Raw genomic sequence first — 21,714 nt, 5'->3', positions numbered from 1 at the left:
AGAAAGAGGAAGTTGAGACATAAGACAAGACCAGAGAGGATTAAGAAAATAGTGGGATAGAAGGACAAGAACAGCCACTCATGACTGACTTGGAATCAACTGATGTAAAGCGACCAGAGAGCGAAAGGTGAATCAGAAGTATGCTGGTCCAGGCTGGACATACAATGCAAAACTCAAATTTGATTCAGATGATTGTTTGACAGACTCAGAAATAAAACAAAAGAAAAACCAAAAAAGCAGTAAAGATGAGAACATCGACAACTGACAAACGTTAAAAGAACAATAAAAGAGTTAGGGTAACATTTAAAGGACAAAGGCTTTTTAAGGCATCCAACTGACGCAGAATGAATGATCCTAATAGTTTCCGAGATATGGTAGAGACAATAGATTAACCATAATTGGACTAATTATTGTTTACTGTAGAGGTTTCCTTTAATAGATTTACGTTCATCATGGTGCAGTCGTACTGCAAAATTATAGTTGTATTATGGACTTTGCCATTTCAGTTGCTATGTTTGGATGGCCGTTGGATGTTTACTGCTGGAATGGGATGACCTTCTTAATCCACATAATAATGCTGTTGCTTCAGTGACTAGCCCTCCATCTCATGAAAGAAAAATGTCACACCTCCCACAGCATGAGAATGCGTATTTATTTATTTTTAATCTATTTTTATTTTTTCTCCAAAACAGCACATGGCAATCATACATCAATTAATTACATCTGTTCTATACATCCCCTCCGTCCTGTTATCCCCACCCTCTCTCCCGGTATTTTAACATACCTCACATTTATGGTACATTATTATTACCTTCTCTGCCAACTCCTCTATATATGCACTCATATGTGATTGGGATCAGGATGAGGACTACTCAATATCTATGCTTAATGATGGGATTTGTATAAATGACAATGATCCATCGCAATAACCCCCCCTCCCTCGTCTTCAAGTGTGTACAGGTCCCTCTTTACCCTTTTCAATATTAGTACCATGTCCTTGATGTCTCGTTTCCGTATAATTGTGGGACAATGTCAACTGCCTTTGTTCTTCTCACAGGACTCTCAATATTCACCTCTGGGCTAAATTATTAGGGCCACTCCAATTCTCAGGTTGAGCAAGGGAGGTCCACTGCAGCTTTCCAGACGGAGCCCACTTCCGAGTCTGTGTCAGGCATCTGTAAAGTTAGAACTAGGGCCTCCCACGCCCTCGCCGCCTCCATTGCCTCATTATTAGCACGTACTGCCTGTTGCAATGGAACTGTGCTCTCACTTTTAGCCCACTTGAGTAATTCCGATTTCCATTTCCCTATCCTAGGCCCCTGCCTTGACTTCCATTGGGCTGTGATCTCTCTCTTAGCTAGCAGTAGGCCCAAGTCCAGGAACCTACTTGTGATTCTCGTTCTGGGGGTATGCGGAAACCAGTGTAGTATACATGTGTCTATGTGGCACTCTGTTATCCCACAAAGCAGCTTCACCATATGCTACCAACGGTCCACAACACAACATGTGAGGCAGCTCTGCCCCTTCTAATTGGCAGCGTGGGCACCGGGCGGTATCTGTCCGAAAGTACCGATTAATCCTAGCTGGACTTAAGTAAGCCTTGTGTAATATAAAGAAGTGTATTAATTGGAATCTGGCATTCCTAGTACTCTTCCAGGTCCTCCGAATCAATTGCGCCCACGTTTTTTCTGGTATGTCCTTCCCTAGATCCACCTCCCACTGTCGCCGTAAGCCCTTCAGTGGCTGCAGGTCTTCTGCCACCAGTCGCCTATACAAACAGGTGATCGCCTTTATCGTCCCCGCCGCCATTACCGCATATTGGCATGTTATAGAGGTCTTTGGTTCCAAAGGCAGGTCTTCCCCCAGTTAACCCCCAGACCAGAGATCCCTCCAAACACTCGCAGCAGATTTGTCGCCCCCTCCAACTCTTCATCTGTATCGGCCAAGAAAATAAGGAGGTCATTTGCATATAGAGATATATGCTGTTTGCGCCCCTCAGTGCCAGTCCCTGGTAGCACCGCCCCATTCTGGCTTGCACAGCTAATGGTTCAATGGCCAGCGCAAACAACAACGGCGACAGCGGACATACCTGTCGTGTGCCTCGACCTATGGTGCATGGGAAGGATATCACTATCCCTGTTCACACCCTCGTGGTGCTGTACAGAAACCCTGTCCATCTCACAAACTCCTCCCCAAGGCCAAACGCGCGCATAACTTGATACAGATAGAAAAGGCATTTGACAGCCTGGAGTGGCCCTATGTCCACCGCCACATTGGGAGTATCCTTATGGTCTGCATCCAGTATGCAGAGCAGGCGTCTTATAATGGAGGCTGTATTCTGAGTCGGGATAAAACCTGCCTGGTCGCGGTGCACAGATGGGCCATGTAGGGGAGGAGCCGAGATGCCAAAATTCTGCTCAGTATCTTATAGTCAGCCGTTAGCATGGATAATGGGCGATATGCCGATCTATCCAGAGGATCCCAACCAGGCTTCCGAAGCGGGATAACAATCGCTTCTCTCATCGAGGTTGGGAGTTCGCACCTCATTATAAACCATCAACAGTCTTGGGGCTAGTATATCAATATAATTTGTGTATAACTCAATGGGTAGGCCATCTGTGCCCGATGTTTTGTTACACGCCATGTATTTAATGGCCACACGTATTTCCCCCAGGGTAATGCCCTGCCCTAAGACATACGCCTGCTCCTCCTCTAACTGTTTAAATTGTTGACTGAAAAAGTGGTCTTTGGAAGTGAGTGATTCTGACCTCAATTCCTCGGTTATGTGTTAAATTGGTTGCACAGTACTGGCATTCAGTTTGTTCATTCTCCTCCTCTAACTGTGGCATTGTTATATCAGCCAAAAATTCCACTAGTGCATCATCAGTGCCCCCCAACCGGCTTCTATATAAGTCATCATAGTACTCCAGAAACAAACCATTAATCTCCTTCTGCGTGTAAACCGGAGTACCCGACGAGGAGTGCAATGCCAGGATGGGTGTGCCCCGGGGTGTTGGGTTAGCTAGCCAAGCTAACAGTGTGCTCGCCTTGTCTCTCTCCGCATGCGCCCGTGCTAGGTATGCCCTATAATCTTAACTCCGTAGCCTTTCTATCTGGGTCGCCACCTCCTCCCAGGCACCCGACACTACCTCCTGCGCCTTCGGGTTACCAGGCCACTCCATCTCTTCTCTGCGCAAGCGATGCTCTGCCGCTTCCACATCGCGCAGCAATGTCCTCCTCACACCTGCCCTCTTGGCAATGCACAGTCCCCTCACTACCACCTTAAAGGTGTCCCACTCTGTCGTCACACTCAATGCTGTCCCCTCATTGTCAGCAAAATACTGCTCAATGCCCGTTTTGATATCCTTACGGAAGACAGCATCCTCCATTGCCTCCAGTCGTAAGCGCCACATTGGCATCACAGGTCTCTCCCGAGTCCAGCTAACAGTGATTAGTAATGGGTTGTGATCCGATCTAGTTCTCGCCAAATATTCACTACTAAGGACTTTGGCATGCACGTCCAGTGTACACAATATAGCATCCAAGTGCACATGAAGTTCGTGCAATGCAGAGAAGGAGTAGTAGTCACGGTCCTCAAGGTGTTGCATTCGCCAAGTATCTATAAGCCCCTACCTTTCCTGCCAGTCCCTTCTAGCTTTAGATATCTTGTGTACAGGTGCCTCTGGCAGCGGTGGTTGCGACCTATCTATATTCACGTCAAGTATTGAGTAAAAATCCCCTCCCAATATCTCAGAGCCAGTCAAGAACGGTGCCAGTTTCCCCGATCGTTGATTAAAGAAAGCCATCTGATCAACATTAGAGGCGTATATGCTACACAATGTGAAATCCAAGCCGTTCAATCCTCTCCCCACCGCTACAAATCTCCCTTCTGGATCAACCAATTGGTGGGTCATCTGAAAGGGCACCCCTGCTCTAACCCATATTAGCGTCCCCCTAGCATACGCTGAATATATTGTGCAATACACTTAATGTGAGTCTCCTGCAGGAAGGCTATATGCACCCCACTCTGCACTAAATGAGCATGTACCCTGTGGCGTTTCCGCATTGTATGCATCCCTCTCACATTCCACGTGAGGCATTTAAAGTCGAGCGATGTCCCCATTGCGATCCTTTACCCCCCTCCGGACCCTCTGTACATTGACCATGGACACACCGGTAGCCCCTACAGCCCCAATCAACATGTGTAACATTCCCCAACAATACCTCCCAGAACAGGTCCTAACAGAACAGCACCCATCCAAACTCACAACAAAATTGCCTCCCTAGCAGCTACCAGGGCCCGCTAAATACAATCCAAATGGAGGGGAGGTGTCTATGGGCTTAGCGATTCAGATTCAGAAGAGCCCAACTGGCCCGCGCCATACCCCAGTCCCACTAATGCCACGGCTCCCGCCGTGGCACCCCCGATTTAAGTGAGCCCCACCCCAATTACCCCCAACCCGTCCCGCCACACCCCACCACGCAACACAGGATTGTCAGTAAGCAAAGGCACCCCCCAGTCTTTGAGACAGTCTTACTGTTCTATGCATCAGCGATCTCATCAGCAGTCCCTGGTGTGACATGAGGCAGGGTGACACTCGCTGCATCCGATTCTTCAGACACAGTCCCTGCTGACCCCTTCTCAGTAACCGTCGCCCCCTTCAATTCAGATTCCTGCTCCTGTGAGATCTCCATCACTGCTTGAAGTTCTGCCATCCTTTCCCTCTCCGTCTGAGAGATCATCGTCTTCTGAGAACCAAACTGTCATCTTCCAGAAAACCGCGGCCGGGGAGGGCGCGGCGCTCCCGCCCGGCAGCCTCCGGGCCTCGGCCAGCTTCTCCCCGCCCAGACCTGTAGGATTCCAGCAAGTCCCACGCTTCCTCAGGAGTATTGAAAAAGTATGTTTTACCATCCATGGCCACCTTCAGGCTCGCCGGGAACATCAATGAGTATTGCAATTCTTACACACAAAGTGCTTTTTTGACCTCCAGAAATGAAGCCCGCTGTCGTTGCACCTCAAAGGTGTAGTCAGAGAACAACGTCGCCTTAATATTGTTCACCCCAAAGTGGCCCACATTACGTGCCCTATTCAGAAGTAGATCTCTATCTTTGTAGTGGAGCAAGCGTGCTACTACTGTCCTGGGTAAACTCCCAGGGTTCTAAGGACGTGCCGGGACCCTATGAGCCCTCTCCAAGATGAAGAAGGGGGACAAACCCTCCGGGGCCACTTCCGTCTTCAACCAGGTCTCCAGATATTCCACCATGTTGTCTCCCTCCACTCCCTCCAGAAGTCCTACCACCCGTACATTATTTCTTCTATTTCGCCCTTCCGCTTCCTTTGCTCTCTTCTCCAGGGTCTGTAATCCGCGATGCACATCCACCATCTGTGTCTCCAGGGTCTTGTGTGCTGGTTCCAGGACTTCCAAGGAGGCCTGAGTCTGTTTCACCCAGTCCGCCAGTTTTGCATGGTCCGCACGGAGGAGGCCCAGCCCTAATGACACTTGTGCTATGTCCCGCTGGAGAGCGTCTCTCGTGTCCGTGATGGCCTTCAGGATCACCTCCACTTGTTGCATCATCCCCTCAGGCTGCAATTCCAAATCCCCTGTCTTCCACTGGTCCGCTGCTTCTTCCTCATGCTCTGGGCCGCACTTCCCTGCTTGCCCCTCTGTTTTCCCATTATTGTCCTGTCCGCTGGTCCTGCAGCCCGCCCGGCTGTTTACCGTGCCCTCTCTAGACTTACGCTCATGCCGGAATTCTTTGCGACGTTCCCATACCCAGCGTCCCCATCACAATGTCCGGTAATAGTCAATCACCACACAGTTCCCAAGGCTCGCAGAGCTATCACCTGGTCACTCCACTCTGAGCGTTGGTCCCCTAAGTGCTGAATCCCCTCCGTCTCCTGAGGACCCCAGTGAATGATTACTCGGCTCAACTCTCCAATACACCTTGCCTTGAAGTAAATTCAGTCAGCCCTGCCTCAACTCTGGCGGTCCCGGTTAAGAAACTGAGCAGCACACTCTATGCCATCAAAACGCGCTCCATTGTCCAGTATCCTCCCTCTCCACACTCTTGTTGTGGCTCGTACCATCTGGCCTCTGAGTCTCCTGCTCTCAGCACCTCACTGGGGGGCTGTGCCCTTTTACAACCAAGAATATGCTGCGATCTTCTAGCCGCCAGCAGCGAGGTGCGCCCGCTCTTCCGCCAACCATGGTGTAGCCTGGGGAAGGGGGCGATCCTCTCCCCGCCTCACGGCCCGCTTGGTTGCTTCTCCGCTCTCCTCTGCCTCCACTCACCACCCAAGGAGCTGTGCCAGCTTGCTCCGCAGGTTTCTAATGTAGAGTCTAGGGGGGTTCCCCTTGGCCCGCCAATCACTTGCCCACTCCTATATGAACCACTCCCTCAATGGTCTCTCCAAGATTTGCCCCACCAAAGCCCATTCAGAGTCTGGGGTAGGTTTTGTGCAGGCTCTCTTCTGGCAGCACCTTAAGTAGTCCAACATAACGATCTCACATTCCCCACCATCAGCTCCTGTCCCCCTCAGTTTCCAAGGCCAGCGAGGGGAGCACTCCACTTCAATGTGGTGTAGTTCTCTACCCTGGTGTGCAGATTTGTCCCAGGTGCTCCCTCTAAGCATGAAAAAAAGTCAATATGCACACCTTACAGAGCCTCCCGTCATCCCCTGGGGGCGCCCGGTCCTCCCCCGATGTGCCTCGAAGCCCCGCTCCGTTTCCAGGGCCACCACTTGCTTCTCTGAGAGGAAGGGGGTGGGAGGAGGAGGGGGGAACCTCCGTGTATCGCCTCGGTTGCCGCTCCAGGATCCCTTCAGCAGCTCGCAGCCGGGGCCGCACCAGGAACTCCATCACTGGGATTAGGCGTCTCTGCCCGCCGATCCACCTCTCAGCTGCAGCATCAGCTGTCTGCCTCACTCCGCCTCTGGATGACTCCTCACCCTTCTTCACAGCGCCATTTAGGCAGCTGGGGTCGCGCTTGAGTCCACCTTCCAGTTCCCTGGGACAATACCTCTTCCCCTGGTGATCGCCGCTGGCACCTTCAGAGCGATGCGGCACTTTGGCAGGTATGCCTTTCGGGGGTGATATCAGCCCCCAAGCAGGAGAATTATCGGGGTTGGTGCGGAGCCCTCAGCTCACGCGACCCCTAAGACCCGCCCCCTCGAGAATGTGTATTGTTATTACGTTTATTACCAAATATTATCTGAATATGTAAAGGTTATGGAAGTTAAAATGGTTTTATTTGTTCTCATCTGCCTGCTTCAGCAACTTTAAGAGTTTATTTTCACCCTCATTTGTCTTTTTCTATTTCCGTTTTCCTCATCTTGATTATCAACAAAACTCGATTAAACAATTTTATATCTGACTTTGATAATCCCTTAGAAAATGTACCTATTGTAAATGGAAAGAATATATGTATGGGCTACACAACGTACGTCTCATACTTATAAAGGGTCAAAATCGAGGCAACAGCATGAGTATACTAAATTATTTACCCCTTTACTAACAAAAGCATTATTGCTCATAACGTGCATAATATAACATGTGAAAATATTAAAGCAGATGAAAGAATCTTTATAGATGAATTGAATGAAAGGACAAGAGTAGATGAAGTAAAAGGAGAAGAGAAAATTAATCCTATCCATATTATTGAGAATGGTGAGGAGATCTTAAAAGAACCTCCTTCTAAATTGAATCTTGAAGTTAAGAAGAAAGAAGCACTATATACGATGCGACAGCCATATGGAAAGGAAACAGTAGAGAAATTAGGATATAATGCATGTGAACACAGCTATTTAGTAAAAGGAATTTATTTTCCCAATGTAGAAGCTAGCATTAAAGGCATATATTATGTATGTGGTAAAGCAATTTCTTTCCAGTTACCACATAATTAGTAACTATGCTGCATTCGTTTTTTTCTCGCATTTACCATACTAATAAGTTAGATTTACCTCTAGAGAATTATATTAGATGAAGTAGATGAAGCTTTAAGCAGATTCTTTTTGATATTTTTGGAGCATTAATACCATTTGTAGGAGGAGCACTGAATGATGTAGTTATTAGGAAATGGTCTACCTTACTTGACAGGCTTGCTACTAACACTGCAGGTGCTTTAACTGTGATTATTAAAGAGATGCTTGCAATGCGGGCTATGATTATGCAAAACTGCTTTGCTGCTCGCAAAGTCAGAATTTGCAAAGTTATTAATGCTTTAGAGTTCTGTGCTTATATTGCTTGTACAAATAATTAGCCTAATGGCTATATTATTAATATTACATATATAACGTAAAAAGTAACTGAACTACAAAAGACAGGTGCTTGAGAAGGGATTGGATAATTTTTCAGATCTATTGGGAATGGTTTCGCAAAGATAGGCCAATGGATAGGTAGTGTAGGTGGAGGAGTTTTGAAGATGCTATTAACACCAATTTTGTCTTATTAATCGGTGTCGCATGTGTGCTCATTTTCTGGAAATGTTGCAAAAGAATTTCATCATCGAAGGGATTGACTTGTGGGTATTAGAAGATGTCAGCAATGATAGGAAGAAAATGAAAGAGACTTGACATCAAAGTCAAGGAGATGCAAAGTGGATTTTATGATAGCATTAAGGATTTTGAAGACACCAAACAGAAGAATCCAAAGCTAATAAATGATCTACAGTAATAATGAATTGAAGCAATGATATAATCTTCAGGGGTGTGGGTGGGGGATTATGGGTGCAAATTTTCTGTTCATAAAAATAATGCACTATATTTTAGCTACTGCTAATACTAAACCATGTTTCCATCGTTTTCCATCTTGTTTAAAAATCACACCATGTCACGAGATATTGTTGATTCTGTTTCTAAAATAAAAATAGTTTCACAAAAGTCATCAGAAAACGTTCTCACAGAAAGTTTCCTGAGTTTACCAAGCCAAGGACAAATCTTGTTTACCCTAGATCTGTCAAAATTGTATCAGTGCATTCATATAAACAAGCTTGAGAATGATCGAACCATAATGCATTGGTGGTGGCAAATCACCAAATGTATTCTATGTATAAAAGTTTCTTTTAGACTGTTTCCTATTTTTTTAAGCTTAATAAATCATGTGTTCCCATTGAATGTATGAACTCCATTGTCTTAAGTCCTGTATAAGAAGGTACATTTCTCTCACTATTGAGAGACCCTACTTCCATTCTTAGAAGGCAAATATTTGCCAGATTTTATACTGAACTGTACTGAGTTCCTTTATTTATGATTTATATGCTATGCTGCTAATTTACTGATGGCATGTTCTGTATTTTTACTTTAATACTTACAGAAAGCTTTTAAAAAGATCTATTTTCCGTCATTCTTATGAGCATGTTTCAGAAGTGTGTGTGCCCGATTAGATTCTACGATAACAATTCCAATTGGGAGGCACCAACGTCTGAGCTACATGGACTACATTACTCCGAGGATTGAAACTATGGCGCTGAAATTGTATGGCTATAGATTAGAATCTTGTAAGGGTTCCAAGCGCTGACACCTTACAGAGAAGAAGAAAAAATATCAATAACAAAAATTCCTTGTAAATGGATGAATACCTTGGGCCACTGGAACAAACAATATAATAGCCTATCAAACAACATTCAATTTATGGCAGCTGAGACAAAATGGCAACACGTTTCATGACTTATGAATTTGTTCGCGATGAACCCTAGGGAGAACTGAAAAGTAAAACACTCAATTGAGCAAAAGAGTATGAAGAGTTATGCAAAAATTAAAAGAGTACTGGTTACTAAGCTAGGGCCCATAACATTCCCACGTTTCGAGTAAACTGTGGTCGCTGTAGCTGCGGGCTTCGAAGAAAATCATGACACAAAGTAATTGTAATCAAAGGGCTGCAAACTTATACAGCGGTAACCATGTCGAGTGTCAGAGTATCACCCCTCCCAAAAATACGTGTTTCGTATTCTGAAAGGATAACTTTACCACCATGATCATCAACTGAATAATTTGTAATGGTTTGGCCTCGTATGTTCGCACAGTGATTTTAGTACGGATGCTTACCTGCTTTTGAAGACGTGTAATTTCATCTTTTTCTTTCTGCTCCTTTTCTTCCGCCAGTCTGAGCAGCTGCTCTTCCTTTTCTTTCCTTTCCTCCTCTTCCTTCTGCTTTCTTTCCGCCTCTTGTTTGTGTGCTTCCTCCTCTCGCCGGGCCCTCTCTTCTGCGATTTTCTGAGCCATTTCCTCCCCTTTTCTCCTGTCAGGTACACACAATACCAGTGGGCATTTAAAATCATGGCTCTGACAGCTTCATGCTCATGGGTAGCAAAAACAATGTAAAACAATATCGAATCGAGAAAATATAATATTGAAACATTCAGCAACTATTTTTGATTCACTTTTAAGATACTGAAATATAGATGGGTAACCGTGAATTATAGGAATGTTTTTCACGGAGGGGTTCTAAGTGACACCAAATACACAATGATAGCAAAGTATGAGTTGTCTATGATGTCACTCAAAACCCTGAGGTGATAAACATCCCCATAATTCACGTTTTACCCATCTATAATTGTATGTTATGTTTGGCCACCACAATAATCTGCCCTTGCTTTCAAAAGCTACATAGGGGCAGTGGAGAAAACAGGGGAGGTCATACATAACATTGCCTCTGTTATGTATCTCACTCCCAAAGACTAAAGATACTTACCGGCCCTCCTTGACCAACTCCCACCACCTTCCCTGCCTTTCTTCCAGCTCTTGCAGCTGTGCATCCTCTTTCAGTCAAAGCAGACGAGCAGAGCTGCGCTGGCAGGCTCTCAGAGAGGCCCATCAGCCTGGCCTGGAAGGCCTTTGTTAAATCACAAAAGTGGTAACTAGTTTTGTTTTTCAACTATTGATACGTCATAGGCGTATTTTATGAGATTTCAGGAACTAAAAAAAAAATGACAAAGTCTCGCTATGAGAGTCTTACATGACACATCAATATACTACGAATAATCAATTTTTTAATTCATAATTCGAGAAGACTTTGGAAAGCATCGGAGCCATAGTTTGCAGGTTTATTTTTTAATAACTCCAAAACAAGGATGAATGCTCTCAAGTAGTACTCATGTAGCCTCCATTGCACAGCAATAATTTTGCCCAACACTAAAACCTGCAAAGCAATAACATCATCACGAGAGAGTGAGAAGGCTATCTTGTGTGCCCCTGAGACCGAAAATACCACTTCCCCCTTTAGACTTTGATACCAATGACTATCGACATCTGAGGAAAAGGGGTCACGCTTTGACAGCAGCTTTGCAGGTGCAGTGGGTATAACTCAAAAGCAAACCCCAATCACTCACACCTGTCGCCTTTAACTAAAAAGCAGAATATACATTTCTAAAGTAAGAAGCCCTCACAAGAACTTCAATGCAATTCACAAGGACAGAAAGTTATGACGAGGTCTTCCAAAACCTTAATTTGAGAACAGTAAGCAAGAGTCCACTCACCCACGTTCTCTTAGAATAATGAGGCCCACTTCATTGAAGCACAAAGGACAGTATTTGAGTCCACAGATTTTGTCAGAAGGCATCCATTTTGTTCTATCCCAAACTATGGGAAGGGGTCCCTCAAACATTTCCTCATAAAAAAGCCAATGCTGAGTTGTGAGTGAGTGAGTGTCCTTCACCACATGATACCAGTCAACACTAGACCTCTGAAAATGTTCAACTCTCTTATGTGCTTTACCTGATCAATCTATTTTTCAATCTAATTACAATGATCTAATCCTACACCATAGCGTTCTTTGTGGCTCCGATGGAGCAAGGTTTTGTACATAAGAAACTTGCTTGTATTCAATCCTCTTGAATAACATGTCATTTATTAACCAACATGTTTGTATTTACTAATAAATGCATTACATTACATATTTAGTCTTCTAGGGGAAGTTTTTCTATGTGCTTTTACTAACAGTAACCTGAGTGTCTAAATATGGCTGCCAAAACCGCAGGAACTCCTCTGCGCATGCGTCTAGTCAGTCAAGTCATAAAATTTGTATAGCGCACTACATACCCAGAGGGTTTCAAGGCGCTTAGGAAGGGGAGGAGGATTATTTGTCAAATATCCACGTTTTAAGCTGCTTTCTGAACGCTAGGTGATTCTGGGTGAGGCGAAGGTAAGCGGGGAGTGAGTTCCAAGTTTTGGCAGCCAGGTATGAAAAGGATCTGCCTCCCATGGTGGTCTTGTTGATGCGAGGTACAGTGGCGAAGGCTTGGCTGGAAGAGCGAAGTTGGCGGGAGGGGGTGTAGAAGGACAGTCGAGAGTTGAGGCAATCTGGTCCGATGTCGTAGAGTGATTTGTGTGCGTGGGTTAGCAGTCGGAAAGTGATCCTCTTATTGACGGGTAGCCAGTGGAGGTCTTTAAGGTGACCAGAGATGTGTTCGTTGCGTGGGATGTCTAATATGAGCCTGGCTGAGGCGTTTTGGATTCGTTGTAGTTTCTTCTGGAGTTTAGCGGTGGTACCTGCGTAGAGGGTGTTTCCGTAGTCCAGTCGGCTAGTGACTAGAGCGTGGGTGACTGTTTTCCTTGTTTCGGAGGGGATCCAGCGAAATGTTTTTCTGAGCATGCGAAGAATGTTAAAGCAGGAAGATGATACGGCGTTGACTTGTCTGTTCATTGAGAGTGAAGAATCCAGGATGACGCCAAGGTTCCGTGCGTGGTCTGTCGGGATGGGTGCTTTTCCGAGGGCTTCCGGCCACCAGGAGTCGTCCCATGCAGAGGGGGATGTACCTAAGATGAGGACTTCTGTTTTGTCTGAGTTCAGTTTCAGACGGCTTTGTTTCATCCATTCGGCGACTTCTTTCATTCCTTCGTGTAGGTTAGTTTTGGCGGTGCTGGGGTCCTTGGTGAGAGAGAGGATCAGTTGAGTGTCGTCCGCGTAAGAGATGATGTTGAGGTTGTGTTGGCGGGCGATGGCCGCGAGGGGGCTCATGTATACGTTGAATAGGGTGGGACTGAGTGAGGATCCTTGAGGTACGCCGCAAATGATTTCAGAGGCCTCGGACTTGAATGGTGGGAGGCGGACTCTCTGGGTTCTTCCGGTGAGGAACGAGGTGATCCATTCCAGTGCTTTTCCTTGGATTCCGATGTTTCTGAGGCGTTGTAAAAGGGTGCTGTGGCAGACTGTGTCGAAGGCTGCGGAGAGGTCGAGGAGGATGAGGGCGACTGTGTCTCCATTGTCCAGTAGAGTTCGAATGTCGTCTGTTGCTGCGATGAGGGCGGTCTCAGTGCTGTGTTTGGCTCGGAAGCCAGATTGTGAGGGGTCGAGTGTTTTGTTGGCTTCGAGGAAGGCGGCGAGCTGGTTGTTGACGGCTTTCTCGATGACTTTGGCCGGGAATGGAAGAAGCGAGATGGGGCGGTAGTTTTTGAGTTCGGTGGGGTCTGCTGTTGGTTTTTTCAGAAGGGCGGTGAGTTCAGCGTGTTTCCAGTCTTCTGGGAAGGTAGCGGAGTTGAAGGAGCAGTTGATGACGTCTCGGAGGTGCGGTGCTATGACGGAGTCTGCTTTGTTGAAGATGTGGTGAGGGCATGGGTCTGTGGGGGATCCGGAGTGGATGGAATTCATCAGGCGGATGGTGTCCTCAGTGGAGATTGGGTTCCAGGCGTTAAGGGTGTTTACAGGGGGAAGATGGTCAGCAGATGGTAGGGTGGGTTGGCTTCCGGGTTGGTTGTCAAAGCTGTTGTGGATGTCAGCAATCTTGTTGTGGAAAAAAGAGGCTAGGGAGTCGCAGAGGGTTTGAGAGGGGGTGATGTCGTTGGAGTTGGCCGAGGGGTTGGAAAATTCCTTGACGATGTTGAAAAGTTCCTTGCTGTTGTGGGCGTTGTTGTCAAGTCGATCCTTGAATGCTGTTTTCTTGGCTTTTCGGATCAGTTGGTGGTGAGTACGGGTGGCGCTTTTGAAGGCGTCCTTGGTGTTGGTGGTTGGGACTTTTTTCCAGGCCTTTTCAAGGGAGCGGCACAGTTTCTTGGACTTCTTGAGATCATCGTTGAACCATGAGGCCTTCTTGTTGCCAAGTTTGTGATGACGTTTCTTCAGTGGTGCTAAGGTGTCGGCGGTGTTGGATAACCAAAGGGTGAGGTTGGAGGCAGCTTCGTTGGCGTTAGAAGAGAGGGCTGGGGAGGTTCGAAGGAGCGATGTGGAGATCTGATCCGTGGTGATTTTGTTCCAGTTTCTTTGTAGAGTTGGTTGGAGGTGGATGATGGGTTTCGGCTTGTTGTAGGTGAAGTGAACGCAGCTGTGGTCAGTCCAGAGGAGATCCGTAGTGTGGCTGAAGGAGACATGGTTGCTGGAGGTGAAGATGGGGTCGAGTGTGTGACCTGCGATGTGGGTGGGGGAAGTGACCAGTTGTTTAAGTCCGAGGTTGGCGAGGTTGTCTAAGAGGGTGGCGGAGTTGCGGTCGTTGATCTTTTCAAGGTGGAAGTTGAGGTCTCCCAGAAGGATGTAGTCTTTGGAGGGGAGCGCGTGTGGGGTGATGAAGTCCGTGATGTCTTCACTGAATTTTGCGCGGGGTCCTGGTGGTCTGTAAAGGAGGGTGCCTCTGAGTGTGGTCTTGGGGTCGATGTGGATCTGGAAGTGAAGGTGTTCAGAGTTAGCGAGGTTGGCGTCGGAGCTGGTAGAGATGCGGATGGATTTCTTATGGACGATAGCGATTCCTCCTCCTGTGTGGTCGGTGCGGTCCTTGCGTGTGATCTTATAGTCATCTGGGATAGCGATGGCGATGTCAGGGGCGGAGGATGCGTTCATCCATGTTTCCGTTAGGAAGGCGACGTCAGGAGAGATGGAGTCTAGTAGGTTCCAAAGGTCAATGGCGTGCCTGTGGACCGAGCGGGTGTTGAGAAGGATGCATTGTAGGTGGTTGGGGTCGGGGATCTGTGGTGTGGTCGTAGCGGAGGTGTTGTCGGTGCCGCTGAATTTGCAGGAGAAGCAGGAGAACGGTCCATGGGTGCGTCCAGGAGCGGCTTGGACGCAGTTGGGGGCGCGGCCGGGGTTAAGGGCTAGGAGGGTGGCGGCATCGTAGGTAGTGCGGGGGGCAGGGGGTCTGGCGCTGGGCGCGGTCCAGGCGCGGACGGGCGTAGACGGGCTTACCTTTGGCGCACCTTCGGCGCGGATTGGGTGCGGTCGCTGCGCGTGGACGCTGCGCGCGGGAGGAGCTGTCATATATGGATGGTGGAGGGGGAGGGGCGAGGGCGTCTCAGCTGGGAGGCGGGGCGGGCACACGAGGACGACAACAAACACGGAAAATGGAGGCGGGGGGAGGAGCAGAGCGGAGCGCTTGTGGTGAAACGCGCAATACAGTTAAAAAAGGCAAAATCGGTTACACAATGCAAGGCGAGTCAAGCGGCAAGCAGGGCTGACTGCAGGAAGCAAATTCTGAGGCAGTTAAAACAGAAAGAGGAGCAACGATACCACGGGTCACCAGCGAGGCAGGGGAGCGACCACTCCGCTCGAGAGCAAAGTGAGTCACAGCGTGGTTAAGGTAGCGGAGCTCTCTATGAGCTTAGTGGGAGGGCGTCTCAGCTGGGAGGCGGGGCGGGCACACGAGGACGACAACAAACACGGAAAATGGAGGCGGGGGGAGGAGCAGAGCGAGTGCCTAAGATGGACGCTTCAAACCTTACATGCTAATGCATATGCTTTTGCTTGAACTAAACCTCGTGTGTTCTGCTAAACCATTAATGCTATAAAGAAAAGTAATGGGGTTAGAGTAGAAATAAGTGGTAGACAGTGCATGAATTAATTTTCATATTCTAATGTGTGCTTCTTTTATTTTATTAATAGCTCGTATTTGGGCCTGAAGGGTAACTTGAATCGCCATTTTGAAATTACTTTGCGCATGTGCTGGGAGCACTGAAAGACCTCGAGCGGTGGCATTGAACTACTGCCAAGTCCGGTGTTACCCACAATGCGCCTGAGAAGCTCACCTCCTGACCCGGAGAGGGGGAAGACGAATTGCAAATTTGTTAAACATTGTATATTAAATGGAAAATGTTGCGGGGTGGAATAAATTCATGCGAAAGTAAATTATGGGCAGGAACCTGGATTAATTAGAGTCAATGAGAATGATTTCATACTGGTATGGTGTGATGACCACTCCCAGTCTTTCTGATAAATCAAATAAAGAAAATACATGAATTTGCAACATTGGGGAGTGGTACATACCCTGAAAATTGGCATAACTAAGGTAGGCTTAGTCAGTTAGTTTGTCAGATTTGTCACAGACCTGTCACTGACCCAACGTATACTGAAGAAGAATCGTGGATGCTGCAGACTGATCGAGTACTCTGAAAGAAAAATCGGGAGATTGCTTTGGGAGAAGACTATCTTCTAGAAAAGGAACGAGAATAGCTGCAGAGAGGGTTGTGATGCTGGCGTTGCACTTAGCGGAGGTTACCTGTCCTGTCCTGCACCTGTCCTGACCTGTTGGCTCCTGATTAGTCGGGAGCCCTTTCTTTTCCAGCCACAGGTGGGCACAGGTGAGTATGGTACTTGAGAAATAGCCTAAACTGGTAATCTCGTGCCATCAGCCCTTCACAAATATGTATGATGGGCTTTTTTACCGATGTCAAGCTGGTACTCAAGATGTCAAATTTGAATCAATTTGAAGTGAAAAGAGGCATGAGTAAGATCCATGCTGTTCACACTGCACCCCAGTTTACCTGATGACTGGTGGAACTAGTAAACGTGTGTAGCACTGCAAATGGTTAGAAGCGACCCCACATTATTGGTTCCTGCAGACAGTCTACCACTCATGTAATGCCACTCTCTGCAAATGAATTAAATGGCAGTGATAATAATGGGAGTAGTGAACAAAGTTTTTTTCTTCACACTATTTTGAGATCAGGCTGGCACAATGGCTTAACAGGTTTGTCTACATAATTCTCCGGTTAAATGGTGAAACATCTGTCCATGTTGTTCTCTTTTCTTGTTTGGCTGCACTGTCCTGTAAACACATTTTTATGTTCAAGGAAGGATGCAACCTCAAAAGTATTTAGTTTTGTGGCCATTCATTCATCTACTGAGAGGCTTTTATGAGATCCAGTTAGATGGGAAAAGGATACATTTAGGGAGGAGGAAGAAAGAAAAGATTAATTGATCTGTTTTTACTGCAAATTATGCTATAACCCTCTTGGGGAAATTAATGAATATAAAGCAATGAACAAAAAAATGTACATTGAGCCATTCGAACCCAATGTACATCATGGATTGTAGACGTGTGCACCCACAAATCACAGTTCACCTGCTGGTGTGTATCTATCTATCAGAGGAGGACACTGGAGTTTACACAGGGACAATGATTGGATATATAACCTCACAAGGATCACATTGACCAGCTGGAGGCATAAGAGAACTGACTGCTTGTCGGACTTCAGATGAGGTGACAAATCAGGGACTGAAACATTTATTGGACCACGATCTCCCCATGTTTGTTTACCAAGGATTACAACAGGCAACAATTTGGTTTTGCGGATCTAAACAGTCAAACTGACAGGTGAGGAATCACCCTACCTCCTTCTGGAATCAAATAGGTCAAAATCAGTGGGTGAGCTGAAAGAAGTATGGCTAAACAATATTGTCAAGACCAAAACGATTCTATAAAGACAACAATGAATCCTAGACTGTGTGTCCAGGACTTCCAGAAATCTTTCAGAGCCATAGCTCATTAAGGGGATGTGTAGAGGATCTTCCCTGAAAAAGCTTACAAGTGTCCTAATTTTCCATCCATTTGTAAAAGACAAACTGATTTATATAAGGTCGTGGGATGTGCACCACATGTTCTAAAAATGAAGACAATCCCTATTTAGCCCTGCTCCAAACCAGCGGGATAGCTCGGTGAGTGGAAACACTAGCTTAAAAGATTGGTGTGAACCTACAAGCCAAACGATCGAATATCTGTATAAACCCATTTTATCACTATGAAATCTATACACTTAGCACCATTTTACACCTGTAAAGTGATTCTGTTTATCCTATTCCATTTTTCTCTTCTGTTTCAAACCTGCTGGTACCCTGCCTTTAAGCAAGAGCATGATAAACTGTTTTGTTTAGTTGCTACATATACATGCCACTACAACACTCGTATGCAGTACATAGTTTCAGCCACGTCCAAAGCCTAAGCAGTTCATTCATTGAAGAGGGAAAAAAGTCTTCTTATTGGTAAACCACCATTACTTGGAATGAATTTCAATTCAATTTTACTCTTGCCTACGAAAGTCACTTAAGACAGTGCTTTGGAACAAAGACAGAAGTGGCTGTGAGGTTTTTAAGACTAAAAGGAAACAGCCTACAAATTAGGAGAAAGAGTCAGCTTAAAGATAACTTTATCCAACTCCTACATCCTGCCTCACTCCTATTCCCAACCTGCAAGAGGTATATTCCGCAGCAAAAGGTTAAAAGGCAGCCTATGGCATAAGCAAAATGATTTTTTAGACCAAATGAGAACATTGCTTCACAAGAAAACATTGGGAGCAGAATACCTGCAGGATGACTGTGCTTCAACCTTTATAACTGCCATGTAGATTCTTTATATTTTTCTTCCAAACTTTATTTAAAGGAGGTTTAACTGGCAATAGGTTTAGACATCCATCAAAAGTAGAGGCAATAGCCCATATTACAACCTAGTACACAGTATATTGGCAAACATTATCTCAACTGCAATTTCAAGAAGGGGAGGGTAAGCAACGAAAGAGGGATGGGAGATGGGGGAGAGGGATGGGAGATCGGAGATGGGGGGGGGGGAGGAGCAGGAAATAATCAGAGATAATCGGATCAAAATCACAGGAAGTCTATAAGAAATCAGCATTTCGGAAAGAGTTGGGTTCCTTCAACATCTGCATTCCAGCTTGGTAAATCTTCAAATTTTTTTTGATTCTCATTTACCACGTATTATTCTTGATTGAAAGAGGGTAGCGGGGTGGCATAGACATGATCTATGTAGAACTATAAACATATGTACCTGGTCAGTTTTGTGACTACCCTTATTAGTTAGTATGTTTTTTTAAAGGGGACCAAATCTTTCCAAATGTGGCCATTTTATCAATTACCAATGCTGACAATTTCTCTAGGGCATAAATGTGCCACAACGGTACCACAACATATTAAGGAGGAGGAGTTGGATATTTCCATGCATGAACTAAGGTTATCGTAAAAGCGTGTAAGAAGTTTGCCCATATGTATAGTTAATGGATATTCTGACTCCTCTTCTGTTTCACCCAATAATAATACCAAGGGGTTCCTAGGTAGAACAATGGCCATCATTTTGATTTGTTTCAGAACCTCCGACCAAAAGATCTGGACCTGGGCACAGTGCCACCACACAAGAACCATTGTTCCCCTTTCACTAGGTCCCATCCAACCCAGCTCTTGATACTCAAACATTGTGTGAAGTCGATTTGGAGACAGCTACCAGCACATGAGAATTTTGTAGCCATTTTCTTTGTGTTGTTGCAGATACACAATTTTGCGGCCCAAACCCATATGTGTACCCAGGATTCCTCCATGTTTTCGGTATCTAGGCCCGTCTCTGCTGCCTTTATATAGGAAGGTTTCACCAATTTCTGCTTTGAGTTTGATAACCTATACAAGTCGGAAACTTCTTTTTTGATTAAACCGGTTCTCAGGAATGTCTCTATCACTGTTGAATCTCTCAGAGCAGCATCTCATTGCTTTGTTTCTATGCCTAATGTGACAACTGGATATACCTAAATAAATCAGTCGTGGAAGGTAGAATGTCTGCAGGCTTGCTGCCAAAGTTTTAATGTGTTCTGTCTCATATAGGTTGCCATGGGTTGCCACTAGTGCTTTAAACAAGACTTTGAAATCTCTGTCATGTAACCCTGGAAGAAAATCAGGGTTATTAAGGATAGGAGTGCTTTAAGAGGGAAATGCCACCAACCCCTGTTACTGTTGCTGACCAATGAACCATTGGCACTACACTCGAGTCCAGCAAACTTTCACTATTGATTATTCCCCGGGCTGCCAAATAATCCACATGTGGGAAGGAAAGTCCCCCATCATATACAGATTTAAGTAGGGTTTTCTTAGAGACTCAAGGTGACATATTGTCCCACATGAAGACCAGCTGCTTATCTTGGATGTTTTTTAGGATGAGGAGGAAAATCTAAGAGGTAGCGCATGACATATATACCAAAGGTGGGAGGAAATCCATTTTATGGCTGCAATACGTCCAAACCAGCAAATCTCAAGTTTCCCCCAGCGTTATAGAGCTTTGAAGAATATATTGAATAATGGTGGCAAATTTGCAGGTATATTTGTGTTTAATCCCCAAATATTGAAACGCAGTAGAGGACATCCTAAGGTCATGATTAGAGGCAGCTTGCTATATTGTAGCTGAACATTTTGGTATGACTATACAAACAGATGTTGAGTAGTTTACAAGGAAACCTGAGGCTTCGGAAAAAATGTTAAGCTCCCCCGGCAAGCGGGGGAGTGATTGCTCCGGATCTGTAATAAGACAGAATATCTACAAAAAGTGCTAATTTATGGACAGAAGGCTCAAATTGCACCCCTTGATATGTGGATTAATGTTGATTTTTTGTACTAGAGGTTCAATAATGAGAGCAAATATACAGGAGGTGGGGCAGTCCTGGTGTATGCCAAAATCACAGGAGAGGACTTCATCCTATTATTTTTTAGCCTAGTATTGGGGTCACTAACATTTGCCTGAATGTTCATTTTTTTGTACAAGCAGAGAGAGGAAACTCCACTAAGTCCTATCAAATGCTTTCTCTGTATCTTGAGAGAGAAGTAACTTCTGGGACTGTGATTGTGTTATAACATCAATCAGGTATATATGGAACAACATGAAAAAGGAAGTTCCCAATTATATAAAGGACCAAAGAATTCCAATAATAAATAGAAAGCGCTCACAGAACAGCTAAATATTTTTCAAATGTTTATTCTCTTATTTATTTTCATTGAAAAATATGTCAAGTTTAAATAATAGAGAGCAATACATACTTCATTTCATATAAATACATATCAAATAGTGCAACATCAGCCCAGGGACACGGAGAACAATAAAAAATGGCACCCAAATCAATCACTCATTCTATCAACCACTGACTCATTCTCAAACCATTATATCTATACCAACTCAATCAACTACCACATTTCATCAGGCAAACGAGAGAAGCCCCGACGCGCGTTTTGGAACAGTGCCAAAATGGGGAATTCCTTCATCAGGGCGCATATCATCAATGTAATGGTTAGCACGGTCTCTCAAGATCCGAGGACAACACAATATGAAAGAGTCCCAATCATTAATCAGAGCAGGGAAAGCGTATCTGTGGGCAACAAAAGTTAATCAGTAATGCAATAAAATTCCGACAAAAAGTAAAAGAACTGGTCACAATATGGAGCAAAGCAGGGTGCACTCACTCACCTACAGTACATACATCCACATAAATCGTGCAAAGACAATGAGGTAGTGGTTCAGAAACTACCTTTATAGCCCAAAGTAAGGAGAACCCCCACCACTCAGTGCAGCAAAAAACATTGAATGAGAATTCAGAGTAAAAAATAAAAAATTAATTGCAGCGTTTCCAAAGAAGGAACTAAAAGTCTAAGGATTTAAGCAGGGCACCAAAGCAAAGAGGAAGAAAGACATTCCTACTAGAGACATACCCTAAGGCCTAGGAAATGGCAGCTTCCTATCAGGCTTCAAATTGGGCAAAAA

At 45.5% G+C, this 21,714-nt stretch overlaps 1 protein-coding gene across 2 annotated transcripts in view; it reads right to left on the bottom strand.

The window, feature by feature from the left end:
* MAP7 (microtubule associated protein 7) overlaps positions 1–21,714 on the bottom strand; it is an 810,320-nt gene that overhangs the window by 112,021 nt on the left and 676,585 nt on the right. For both annotated transcript variants that reach the window (XM_086927406.1, XM_086927405.1), the window contains one exon: positions 10,043–10,235. In XM_086927406.1, coding sequence (XP_086783532.1) covers positions 10,043–10,235 — 193 coding nt within the window. The remainder of the gene's footprint in view (positions 1–10,042; positions 10,236–21,714) is intronic.

Source organism: Lissotriton vulgaris, chromosome 6 (genome assembly GCF_964263255.1).
Source record: "Lissotriton vulgaris chromosome 6, aLisVul1.2, whole genome shotgun sequence".
Lineage (NCBI taxonomy): Eukaryota > Metazoa > Chordata > Amphibia > Caudata > Salamandridae > Lissotriton > Lissotriton vulgaris.
Note: the sequence above shows the minus strand (reverse complement) of the source record. Positions and strands in the feature narration are given on the sequence as shown.